The sequence below is a fragment of the Hipposideros armiger genome, unplaced genomic scaffold (assembly GCF_001890085.2).
Source record: "Hipposideros armiger isolate ML-2016 unplaced genomic scaffold, ASM189008v1 scaffold_939, whole genome shotgun sequence".
NCBI classification, from domain to species: domain Eukaryota; kingdom Metazoa; phylum Chordata; class Mammalia; order Chiroptera; family Hipposideridae; genus Hipposideros; species Hipposideros armiger.
In genome coordinates, this window is record NW_017732289.1 from 89,527 (window position 1) to 103,222 (window position 13,696).

The following is a 13,696-nucleotide window of genomic DNA, read 5'->3' on the forward strand; positions in this document are numbered from 1 at the left end:
TTTTTTTTTTTTTTTTTTTTTTTTTCTTTTTCCAAAAATCCGTTTAGGAGGTTGTCATTTTACAGAGCAAGGGGGGAAAATTCCTAGCGGGGATTTTAAAGCAACTTTATTTGGAAAAGTCATAGGTTGCGTTCCCATCATCACATCAGGTATAGATTTCCAGAGAGTAGAGGCTTTCGCTCCCCAACCTCTTCCGCATTCTCTTTTCCCAGGGAAAGGTAATGGAGCCACTCATTACCATTACAGTTTGTCAATCTTTGGAATGGAAAATTTTGAGTAAGATTCAAAATTCTGCTACACATATGGTGTATCTGGCAGTAGCTTTGCTTTAGAAATAAGGCACTATTTTATGACTGAAAATGCTGTTTTCTTATCTTACAGAAATGAAAAACAACAAAAAAAAAGATCTTCCAAAGAAAACGTTTAGTCAAATGTACTTAATGGCTAAGCTTGTTAGAAAAAAATTTCCAGAAATGCTCTCTTTCGGAGAAGGGGCAAGGTTTTTCTGATTTGTCTACCCTTGGGGTGCATCTCTAACCAGTGGGGAATTAGCAATCGCAGGTTTCATTAAGTATTTTGAACTTTGTCACTTTGCATGGCTGATGCGCCCCACTCCCTTCTCTTTGGCAAAGGAAAAGCAGCTCCGTAAACTATCCAAGATTCTTTTGGAAGATAAGCAACCTTCAGGTTTTCATTAAGACAAAATTTGAATCTTTGCCTATGCATCAGCACACAAAGGAAAAAATGCATGAAGTGTTTCACACGTAATGTTGCTCCAGCTTCCATACATAAGGGGTATAATTCTTCTTGTCTGGATATCGTGAAATGAGATCTATTTCACCACTCAAGACCAACATGAGGGCATTCAGAATTCCATCTATTTGTCTATTAATCTAGTGACATTTCCTGTCATGAAATTGAAGAGGGATAATCAAAATTTTGTAAGGAAATCATTTTATTTGCACAGAAAGCCATTTTTTCTATCGAGATTTTTGTTTTGTCAGCTTTCACAGGGCATGGGCATTAAAATAATGCAGGTTAGCTTTTTTTAGGAGGAGGCTAGTGTACTTTGCAATTTCTTTTTATATATTTGTGATTGGAGCAAATACCTGTCTTTACTTCCATTAAGTTGGAAAAAAATTAGGTAATGTGTTTAAAAAATTAAACCATTACACATTTAGTTCATATGTTTTCTAAGTGTAAAGATTTTGAGAGAGAGTTTTAGAGTTACAAAAGCACCAAGTTGCTTGGCAAGAAATAAAATTTCATGTAACTCAGAAATAAATTATATGTTCACTGAAAAATATTTGTGCGTGTGACTCATATTGTAGGTCCATAAGGGATTTAACATACTTTAAAAAATAGTTTTATCTTTAGAATCCAGAGTTTTGTTTCAAAACTTCCGGTGGGTGTAGGTCTTCTTGAATATGTATTTGAAGCCATGGATCTCTGAACTTCCCTACAAGAGAAGGAAAGATTTGTTGTTCTGTGGTAATGAAACACCAGGTTTCTTCTAGGTGTAACTGATTCTGAAATAATTTTACGTATTATCCCATCTTCAAACATCCTGCAAAATATGCTATCTAATTAATCATTCTTCTCTCGATGAAAACAGAGATCTTTCACATACTAAGGTGTGCTATTCGGTTTTATTAAGAACCTCAAGATAGGCAGTTGCTCATAATACCCAACCAAGTATGAGCAAAAAATACCAATCGTGTGCAGTACATGTTTAATTCCTGATATTTTGAGAGACAGTTAACAAAAGGACAGAAGCAAATGTTTCCCATTAAGAGGACTAGGAAATGCTTTCTTCACAACCAACAAATAAATGCAAAGAGCATTCAATATATGTTAACTATCTCATCTAGTCATTTTCATTATGGCAGTTTTGGAAGCTGCTAATTTTGATAGGTTACGGAACTTGTATATTTCTTTATCTCTTTATATTTTTCACTCAATAGACTACTATGATGATAGTCTTTTTGTCCCTTCCCATTCAGAAACATGCATATTTATAAAATTCTTAATGTTTATGAGGAATGAGTCAATAGCTGTCCACTTCAGGTGCCCCTGAAGAGCTGAGTATTCATGGAATAAATAGCCTACTACCACCACCCCACCTCCTAGTGAGATTATGTAATAAAATGAATGCTGAAAGCCAGCTCGAGTTAGTGGATTTGCTGTCAATATTTTCCTCTCAGTTGATGAAATTGGCAATTCTTTTTGGAATATAATTGTCTATCATTTTGATCATTATTACTTCCTTGTAGTATTTTGAGAGGCTTCTTTTCTGACGAAGGAAAGGGCCTGTGAAACACCTTTTGCAAAGTTAACCCAAGGTGGAAGGGAATTAGCTACAGAATCCTGGGGAAAAGATATCTTCCATGTATGCAGAATCATTTTATAGCCCATTTCAGTCCAGATCAATAGCATCCATCAACTTGAGGGCCTGACATAATTTTATATTTTTGCATTGGCTCTGCAAATTTATACACTAGTCAGAGGCCTATGGAGTCCTCGTAGCATATTAATGGGTATTTTTATCCAAGAGGACTCCTCAGTACTTTAGTGCACAGGTAGACATGATGGCATTATTTAATTAATGGTGAGTTCCCAAGGTTTGCAAAGTAAAGAACTAGAGCTGGGGCTTCCCAGGGCTCTTCTGAAGCTGCTCACATTTAGGTGGTGGGACACCTGAGACAAATTCAAAGCCCACATTACTTGGCAATTAGTTCCGTTATGGGCCAGCAGGGATTAGTTAGTATATTAAATCCCCAAATATGTCATTGACTGTCCTTCTCATAATCGGTTTGCCTATCTATTTGCTGTGATGACCTAGCTTTTAAGAAGCTATTGATGATTTTAACCTGGTTGAAAGCATAGCCAGATGGGAACCGGAGCCACTAGGTGATAGAGGTTAAGGGGTAAATAATATTCTATTTTTTTTTTTACCTCTATTACATTTCATTTTCTTTGAAAACTCCATAATTATACTTTCATAGAAAATTCCTGATTTTGACAGAGGCTTCTTTTCCATTGTGTGGCATAGAAGTTCATAGATTTAACTTCTTATTAATTTTCTATTCAGAGGATTTTCTTTGAAATGTGCCTGGCGCTGAAAAGTAAGGAAACCCTGATATGAAAGATACAGACTAGGTGAGGCACGCTACAAACCTAAAAATGAAAATGAATTCAAATAATTATGTTAAAGAACAGCTTAGTGACCCTCTGCTCCTGATCTGTAATATGCTGTGGTCAATATCTTTTTCTGTGTCAATGGGAACTCATTAAATGTAAATTCTGCAGACTAACCGAGCCATGCCACATTAGTGCTTGCCAAAGCTTGACATTTTTAATACATTAATAATACGTCTGTAATGTAATGGAAAACTATTAATCACAACTGGTTATGTGCCAGAAATGTAAGCTATAATTGGCTGCTTCTTGTCAAGAATGTCTGTCGCACAGTCCTGCAACTGCCTAATATTCAAATATCTTGCACTCCTCTGCAGTTTTCCTTGTCAGTTCTCTAAATTCGATCATGGTGTAGTCCATAATTCTGTGTAATGACCATCGTTATAATTCGGGTATACTTTAATGAGTATTCGTAGCAGTGGGCTTGCTGTTGTGACAGGAAGTAGTAACAGGTTCACAGACATTTCCTCAGTGTCCAAATTTTTCACATACATATATATGGTCACTCTTTATTTTGTGGTTGCAGGAAGGCCAAATGTGGATAAAGACAGTGACCAAGAATAAATGGATTAGGGGGATAGCATTTATTGGTTAAAAAAATGATGATTAATCTCAGGGAGAATTCAAATAATATATATCGAAGGTCATATTTTTAATATAATATTAACTTACAGTGCTTACTCAAAGTCACTGCAGTCTATTTCAGGTCTTCAGGAGTATGTCATTTTGATAAATAAATTGCTATGTATTTGAAACTACAATTGATGTTAATAATTTCTGGTCTAGTAGAATCAGTTGTAATGCCCAGCTCCCCGACCCCACACCCACTGAAAGTGTTGGCTAAAATAAAGTAGTAAAATAAATCAGTAAACACCATTGAAACATGCATCTAGAAAATGTAAATTTGTATTATTTTTAGCACTTTTTCAGATTATTCATTGTCAAGTTGGTGGATGCTTCTGAAAATGTCAACTTACAACTAACTAATGAATCTGAAAAAAAACAGAAGTCTGTAGTAGCCACAACACATGCTTCTCTGAAACTTTTTTTCTTTTTAACTTAAGATTTCAAAATGTGCTCAACACAGTATAGACTTTATATTACAAGGAAGAGGCAGATTCAAATCTGTAGTTTATACATGTTTAGACAAACTGCTAATTATTGCTTCATAGGAATTCAAATATTCAACCCTTTTCCTAATAGAAAATATCACAAATTGCAGCTGTAAAATAACATTTTATGAATTGAATATAATGAAAATTGCACTTGCATCCATAAAGCAATTATTATAAATTACTTTGCTATGGAAACACAATTCAACCATCTGTTGGCATTTCATAGTTTCCGTGGCTTCTTAGTTCATTTTAAGATGGTGCATTATTTAAATATAGTGAATTCATTTTATAAGATTGAAGATAGTGAACTTCCGTATTTAAACTGCTTCATGTGAAAAATAATGGTATTTTCTAAAACTGTAGGCTTTTTGTCCTATTTCAATTGTTTAAAAAAATAATCAATCATTGAGACTATGACAACATGAACCAACTAATTAAATGAATACACTGTTTTAAACCTGGAATCTAAATTTTACCACTTGTTTAGATTTGGACAGTGATCTCTAAAGAGAAAAGTTGCCAGTTAAACTCACCAATGACTGTTGCTCATAGTTACGTAGGCTGCATTATCAGTTAACCAAAAGCACTTTTAAACAGTAATTTTTATTTTCTCTTAGAATTAGTGCCATATTATTCTGTGCTTCATGGCCTGTTAACTCACCCTCAGCTATTTTTATATGTGCATTTTAAATTGTGCGTTTTACTACAGAGCTTTTAGTTTTAGAGCAGTGTATAATATTCGCCTTTGGGACACATTTTCCTCTGTTACTGCAAAGGCAGATGTAATGGCTATAAAAAGATGTAAGAAAATAGAAAATTCTTATGAAAGAAAAATATGCTCCTTTGGTTTTATTTTGAATAATTTTTTCAGAGAGCCAAATTATCTTTATCACTAAACACAACTAAACAAAAGATGCTAAATTTGTCCGATATAATGAACAACTCCAAAAGGACAGGCTCATTGTAACAAAACCGGTTTTCAGTGCTGCTGACAAAAGCTAAGAAATGTACAAGGAATTTGCAGATTTTTAGGGTCTCTTTGCCAAGAGACAAAAGGCATACAAGTAGTTGTCACTCTCTGTCATTGTTATAAAAGTGCTCATTTTCCCCATTGTTCTCCTGGAAGAGTTTCTAGCACTGTGATATTTGAGAAATGTTTAAGTCCAGCTGCTTGCTCTCAGTTTTGTCACGATGGAAATACAATTTTTGAAGCAAAAACCTGTAACTCACCTGAAACACACACACGTCTGTCTTTGTTACATGGAAGAGTTAAATCCTTCATATTGAAATTCTCCCCAATGTGAATGATTTCTGTGGTTTGCTCTTTCTAGCAAAGCAGTTGAGTAAAGGTTATCTATATTACACTAATTTGCTTTCTATTGCATCTAACCGCCCCAATGTCACCATATCATCCATTTTGTAATGCATTGATTCTGGGACAATAACTCTTATTCATATTGTTTCTAAAAGGGTGCTGGTGCCGGAAGAGAAGAATGATTGATGGGAAACAGACACCAGGCTGGAGACACTCATCCTTTTGTTTCGGATGCTATTATCTGAGTGCGTGTGAGCTGTGAGCATCGGGGATCTCCCAGGGTTGTCGGATATACAAGAGAGCCACCACTTTTGGCAATCGGACATCTTTTACAAAAACCATACTGGACCCAAGCCTAGGAGATACGTTCTAAGACAATGAAAAACCTGCATGTTGCTGTTCACGCCTAACGCACAATTATGTTAGCCTTCCACCAAAGTCAAATATCTTGAACACGCACAATATCTCAACCCTTCCCTCTTAGTTTGTTTTGGAATCTACTTGGAGGTCTCATCTTTTTGTTCGTTTGTTTAATATACAGACCTACCTACTTGCAGACATAGATGTATATGTAAAATAGACAGAGACCACAGATACGCAAACCCTGCTTTAGTTAACACGAAGACTGCCAAGAATTTAGAGATGTATTTGCCCAGATTCCTGTCCATTCACGCCCTTTGGGTTACAGTGTCCTCAGTGATGCAGCCCTACCCTCTGGTGTGGGGACATTATGATGTGTGTAAGACTCAGATTTACACAGAAGAAGGGAAAGTTTGGGATTACATGGCCTGTCAGCCGGAATCCACGGACATGACAAAGTATTTGAAAGTGAAGCTGGATCCTCCAAACATTACCTGTGGAGACCCTCCTGAGACATTCTGTGCAATGGTGAGGCAACCCTTTGGAATGTTTCATATTAAGTGGGGGCATGCTGCATCTGCATGCAAATGTGGTGAGAGGGTAAAGACTCAACTCATGCAATGAGCTGAGTCTGCAGGTGGGAAATTTGTGCCAACAGGCTAGCGTCATTCTCAGTGGAGGCTAGGACCTCCTTGAATCACAATCGCACCGTGTAATCGATGCCCTGTAACTTACCTTCTGCTTTCCAAAGGTTTCACTGTGACAAGTGCACTGTATATAAATTATCAAAGAAAACCCCCAACTGAAAGTTAAATTTCAGATTGGAGGCAGGGAATCTGATTAGGCCATACGTGCTATGGTAAGGATAGAACCCGTGGGTAAACCAACTTTAAAACCACAAAGGTTTCTTCAAGGCTAGAATGGATTTCATGGTTTTCCTCATCGGGAAACTGCTGTGATTTGGAAATCTTTGGTAGGAGACCCCTAAGAGAAGCAGAGGAGGAGAGAGGGGCTAATGCTTCATGGGAAGCGTTCCCAGAAGAGTCTTATTTGTCAACTCCTGCAGTCCCTTGTTTTCAAGCGCCGCGATTTTCTACGGGTGTTTTAAAGATAAATGTTGGAATGTTGAAAACATATTTGCTGAAAGGTAACATTTTCAGCAGTGACCTATCCAGTATTAGCACTAGAGTTCGGTGATTAAAATGATGTAAATCAATGAGCTAAAGAATTCAGATAACGTAGCTACTAGGTTTATGTCATTTTTTTTTTATTACATAGGTGGTCTTCATTTGATACAGGGTCTGTGATCCTATTTCTCTCACATAACAGATATAATCGTTTGGCAGATTTTAATAGGATTCTTACCTGACTTTATTATCTTGAACCTGGCCTGGCATTTTCAGGATAGTGAAACTATTAATCAAAGTAGCATCTGTTCACAGTCCCCAGTGAGTTAAATTAGCATAAGACCATCCTGGACCTAGCACTGTAGAAAAGGTTTTATAACAGGAAACAATTCTGAGCAATAAAGAGTGTTTTCACCTAAAAGCTAAGGGCTTGCCATTTTTCAGAAGTGCCTTTGGGGACTGGTTTGAATTATAGTCTAAACCTGATTTTGTGGAGAGTGGGAAAAAGAGCTTGGCTATTAGGTGTCACTATGACTAAAGTGCCCTGAAAGACTAAATATTTCAAAGAGAGGACCCGTCTCTCTGGGCAGCAGGTATGTGCTTTGCAAAGAAGTTGCTTTTTAGAAACCAGAGACTTCCAGAAGAGGAGTTTATTCAAATACATTAGCAAATAGCGGGCCTATTCGTTGACTTTAGATCAGGCCTTTAATAATCTCCCATCAAAGGTCAAATTTAAGATCTCATTGCAAATCTGAGGGGAAATTGCTGGGCTGCTGATAGGTTGTTCCACTCCTTAGCACAGAGAACAATTCTGGGCCAGCTCTTTACGTTACAAAGACCACTCTCGCTCTGCATGATGGCTAGTATGCAGTTGGAGCGATATGCCACTCCTGGACTTGTTTAATGATTTACAGATGTAAGGAAAATAGCAAACGCCCTTGTTCAGAGAGCTGCTTCCACTCACACAGGCCCTTTCTGGTGTGTTTGACATGTGATTTGAATGCGCAGGTTCCCTGAGCTCAGCCTCCTGCGAGAGATTGCTTGGTCAGCACTGTTCCTGCCCATCATGTTAAAGGGTTCACTTGGTGTCTTTAGCATGTCCTCTTCTCCCATCATGAGTGGCAAAGGGCACATTACACTACTCCTGCCTGCCTTTCACAGTGAGGTGGTCGAAGGTCCTTAAACAAGCCAGTTCCTACCAGTCCACTGGCTAAGTGATCTTAGAGACCAAAAGACAGGAAGGAAATTGATATCCATCAGCTTCCTCCAGTGCACTCACATGCATACTTTATATGTCTGCACAAATCTCCACAGGACAGTCTTTTTAAAAGGCTACATCTTACTATGAAGAGATCTTTGGAAGCCTTGGTGGGCTTACAATTGTCCTTGAGCAGAATTGTTTTTCAAAGGAGAGTGTAAGGTATGTGAGATGTTACCCATCAGTGCTTAGTTTGGACTCTAGTATGCATATGATTGGCATAACAGATTTAATAACCTACTCTGTCAATGCAAACTTTGTGACTATTTGTATGCATATTATACACCAAGTCAATGCTATGGCCTAATGCAGCAGCACTTCCCCTCCGCCGTTTTGGATTTCCCATAAAACTTTAATGTAAGGGTTCCTGACACAAGGCTGTAAAGCTGTCTCAGGATGCTGTCATATCAGACCTGTTTAGGTGCTCCTTAGCCCAAGGTCTAATGGGAATCCATAAAGTCATTTGTGTTATGGCTTTCACGCTCTGCCCTCCTTGACACGTGCAGCCATACCTCTCCCTCGGAGTCGTTATGGCCTATTACATCAGGGAACAGCCTCCTGAGCACGGTCACTACTCAGCCCTTATATGTAAATGTTTGCTGCCAAATGGTTTCAGCCATCATCTGCTCAGTGAGTGGCTCCCTTATTAGCGGTGACTATAGCAATTCTGAGCACCCAGGGGATATTTGGTCAGAGAAATACCCTATAATTCCCATGGCCTGTTTATCTTATAGAAAGTCGAAGTTCACTGGCAAGCATTAAGAGACTGTGTTGCTGCCTTTTGCGTCTGCTCCCTCACTGTTGGCCAGTGAGCATCCATGAATGCTGCATGTACTTTAAGTGAAATTTTAAGAAAAAAGGGCCACATGATTCCACTTAACAATAGATCTCTGCTTGTTAACCTGGATGACCTAATTAATAACTCATGTCTAGTGATTTTAAATTGTTGTGTATTCATTCCAGAATTTTAAACACTAGTTTTATGGGAAAATTCTGCCATTTCTACTTAGGCTAGTGGAGTAGGGGGATTTATATATAGAGAGATACATATATATGTATGGATTGTGTATATTGAGATCATACATTTTCCTTTAAACAGTTTAATATATTTCTTTTAAGTTGTTGGGAGCTGAAAAACAATCTCTGCTTTTGTTAAGAGGAAAGGATCTGAAGGGTAGAAGAGGGTTAAGCGTTTTGTTTTAGGCTGGGTTAACATGGTCGTGTAGATCATATTCTTCTTTCAGCCTCATAAAAGCTTCAGGTAGCACAGCTTTGTCAGAAAACACAGATCATCCAGTGACTACAATTTGTTTCAATTTGCATAAAGAGCACCTAGGACGATGTGAACCTGTGTGTAAAGCTGAAGTGATGGCACAAAGCTATGACTTGTTCTCTGAGTTTAGACAAACTTAGCTGTCATATCTCCACATAACACCCCAGTGGCTTAAAAATGGCAAAATTATCTGCAATTATCTCCAGCCTGCAGCTAATTTTCTGGATAAGTTAAACAGAAGCTTTGAAAAGAAGCCTACAGACGGAAGGAGTCATGTGCGTTCATACAATTTATGGCGCAGAAGTGCTGATGACTGTGGAAATGTGAGCCCTTGAGTGCAGCTATGGATTTCAGAGCCAATCAAAACTAAATTAGGAAACAAAGATTATTAAAAAGTCTTCTGTGCATGTAATTTTGGCATAATATTATGAGGTGGACATTAAATGTTTCCCTTGGAGACTTTAGGCATCATTAATGTAGCATGCCTTTAATTACAAGTAGGCTCATATTACTAAAAAAATGGAGAAAATAAAGTACTCGGAGGTGTAGTTAGCAATACCCTCATTATGTTTACTGAAATAATGAAATGAAAGGGGATAATTTTTCTAAATAAAATGTCAGAATTTGAAATGAAAATGGATTTTCTTTAGGAAATTTACTAAGTGTGCCTGTGTTCTTGGTAGGCATTTATTCAAGCACCGTAACAGGCCTATTAATGATCATTTTATATTGTGCTATTTCTAGATAGACTCCTATTAAGAAAAAAACTTGAATTATTGCAAGCATTGTGCATAGAGCATATTTCATTATGTTCAAATACAATTTATGAAAGTAGTAGAAAGCCTTCGTGTTTTATGATTTTAAAGGAACCCAGGGGATGAGTGAGTGGTAATGAGTAGTCTCAAGGCTATCCATAACTTCCATTTCTGATTTGACATCGGCTCAGGTGAAGCCATCTGGTGACTATCAGGTAGCCTTTGAGAAGTTAATTTGATAAACACAGTTACATTTTCAATGACAAGGCATTAATATCAATTTTCCAAAAATTAGAAATGACATTGACATATAATAATCAAATAATCTTAAAAATACACTCTGTTCACATGAAACATAAGTCAATGAATGAATGAAGTTTTAATAACTGACATATTTCATTTGAACTAATTTATCCCTTAATTATGCCAGAATGGAATTTTAAAAAACCTCCAGTTCCTTCATCATTAACACTTCATTGTTATTAGTTTATTATTTAGACTTATTTCTTAGAAAACTTTAATTCATGTTTGCAGTGAAATTAAGTTCCATGGAGATCAATCTTTCTGATATATCACTGTATCAAGTATTTCCTTGTAGAGGAGCTTTCTTGTTATTTATTTCATCAAGTATAAGGTAGTCTACCTGATTTTTTAATCTGGATGTAAACACCCTTACTTCCTGTTACCTGCCATCAGGACCCTGTGGCATCTCCCAGGGACTGAAGGCTAGCAGTCAGGTTGGAAGGGGTCTCCTGGGTTGAAGCTGCATTGGCACAGCAATGCAGGTGGTGGTGGGGGGGGGGGCTTGTGAGAGAGCTGATAAAGATTATGGCTGAGCTAACAAGACCTAAAACCAACCCATGTCGTGCATTGTCCCCAGACAGTGTTCTCTATGAGCACAAGTGCCCTTTGCCCTGTTGGGCTAATGCTTCACAAATATTTCAGACGACTGTAGGCAGAGTCAAGTGGACAGAGCACATAGCACATGCAAAATCTGGTAGCGGCGGTGAGAATCACAGTCAAACATACTGTAAGTAAAGAAGAGTCTTAGGAAAATTCATAGAAAATAGTGTGTACCCAGAAGATGGAGGAGCAGAGAAGTAAGGCCAGCGCTCACCAGAATTTTAAGGTGAAACATTACTTTGCTGCATATCAAAGGGCCACCTGGGAAACCCTCTCTGGTAGCCAAGTGCCTAAAGTTAAACAGTGTCTGAAAAAGACTAGAAAACAGGCTGCGTGGAGCAGATGGAGGCGCAGCATTTAAATGACAGGGCAGTGGCCTGCTTAATGGTAGAATGGCTTCTTATATCTGGCAAGATGGACGAGGAGCAAAAAGTCATAGAACCTGATGCGTTAGACCTGTATGTATTTGTTTTTCCTAACATAGGATATGCTGGAGTATGCTGAGTAAGATAAACAATGGCTCATCTACCTGGAGCTCCAATTTTACACAAGGATTCGGGGAAGCATTTAATTGAATGCACAAACGCAAGATTTTCAAAGGTGAAACGCTGAGACGTCAAAATAATCGCTGCCTTATAGCAGACCACTTTGAGTTACCTCCTTCAGTACCCCTCCCACACACACACCAAGAGGTAGCCTTGTCTGTTTAACCTAGAGGAGCATCGCTTGAAAAGTGTGAGAAGCTGTATCCTAAAAAAATAAAACCCATAGCCTGTCTGGACACTTTTGGGGTCCCTTATGCATATTCTTTTTTTGGGGGGGAGGGTGGCAGTGGGGAGCTTGTTCTGCTTTGCCTTGGGGCTCTACATGGGTCTTAGGCTGGTGGTATCTTGATCCTCTGACTTTGAGGACTAGATTCATCACGTTACAGCCCCTCATCTCAGGTGTTTGCTCCACCTGGACAAGCAGAAGACATTCCTCCAGCTTAGAATGCTCTGTGCTGTTCTCCACTTATCCCCATCTCATCCACCCTTCAAGGTCAAGCTCAAGTTGATTTCTCTATACACTTCCTGCCAATTTCAACTCATATCATTGTCTTGACCTTTTAACTCCTCTCACTCTATGTATATATTGTACTGTACCTATGTACTCTACTACATTTAGCACTTTATTACATTTTATTGATTTATTGCACCCAAATACACATTGGTTTCATGGGTTTGCTATATCCTGACTCTTTAACTGGATCACTGCTCTTTAAGTGAGATAATGTGACAAAGCCTCCCATTCTCTCTGATGCAGAGAAATCAACAGAGACTATACATTCTATCACTTTTCTACCTCATAACATTTACCATACTACCAGGCAACAAATAAATAATAACATACTTTTAATGGATCAATTGATTGAATATAGTATTGATTTTCCAGAATGTTTCTTCTTTCTTGAGAATTTTATCATGAATCTAATGTTTGTTTGTTTTTCCTCTGTAAGTTAAGAGACAAGTAGAAAAACTTAGCTACTATACTTGGTTAGCTTATGATGATGTTCTCAAAAGAGAGATGGGAGAGGCAAAATGTGCTCTGAACTCTGTTACTGAAAGCATATGTGAGAATTCTTTTTTCCATTTCTAAATGAATCCTTTAAAAATATTCATCCAAATAGAAAATTTGGAAAAGATGGAAAAGCCTAACACACATCAAAATCATTTTGCCATCTTTCTTACAAGTCTCCCTAACTATAACAATATTTTGTTTTACAAAATTGGAATCGTATCCCATATAGTTTTTCATCTTTTTTCATTTACTATTATGTTTTAGCATTCACTTATATCATTATATATTCTTTAGAAATGTGATTTTGATAGCTATCAATATTCTATTATGTGGATAAACAATATTTTATTTAATTATCCTCCACCTTGACGACTTGATGTTATTTCCATTTTTTTCCTGTTATTATGTTATGATGAACATATATAGGTATAATCTTCTTTATTAAACATATTCTTCTCCCATACACCAACACTCCCATATTAAATGCATATATTTGGGGGATGTTGAGCTCATCATATTGTATTTATTTGAAGCTAAAAGATAGTACTATATTTCTGTGTTCCCAAGGATGGAATCACTACTGAATTGGACATTCTGTATGTCAGTCACAGAGAAGGAGGCGTTTGTCTGAAATCGGGATGTGGGAGGTAGGCAGGTCCCTCTTTCTGGGCCTTGAGAGATCTGGGGGTAAAAGGAAGACAGCCTCTGCCACTCAACAGAGAGCAAAGTAGGAGACATCTTTGGGAGTAACACGCTGAAGATGAGCATATTACACCTTGTAAACTATACTTGTAGCTTTAAAACTTGCTTTAAATTGATCCACAGTGAGAAATAC

At 37.6% G+C, this 13,696-nt stretch overlaps 1 protein-coding gene across 11 annotated transcripts in view; it reads left to right on the forward strand.

The window, feature by feature from the left end:
• The window catches only part of NTNG1 (netrin G1), a 304,059-nt gene that overhangs the window by 2,212 nt on the left and 288,151 nt on the right, over nt 1-13,696 (forward strand). For 10 of the 11 annotated variants that reach the window (XM_019630750.1, XM_019630752.1, XM_019630755.1 and 7 more), the window contains exon 2: nt 5,784-6,516. In XM_019630750.1, coding sequence (XP_019486295.1) covers nt 6,271-6,516 — 246 coding nt within the window. In that variant the 5' untranslated portion in view covers nt 5,784-6,270. Of the gene's footprint in view, nt 1-3,137; nt 3,160-5,783; nt 6,517-13,696 lie in introns of those variants that run through there. The other variant, XM_019630751.1, reaches the window with a different exon arrangement.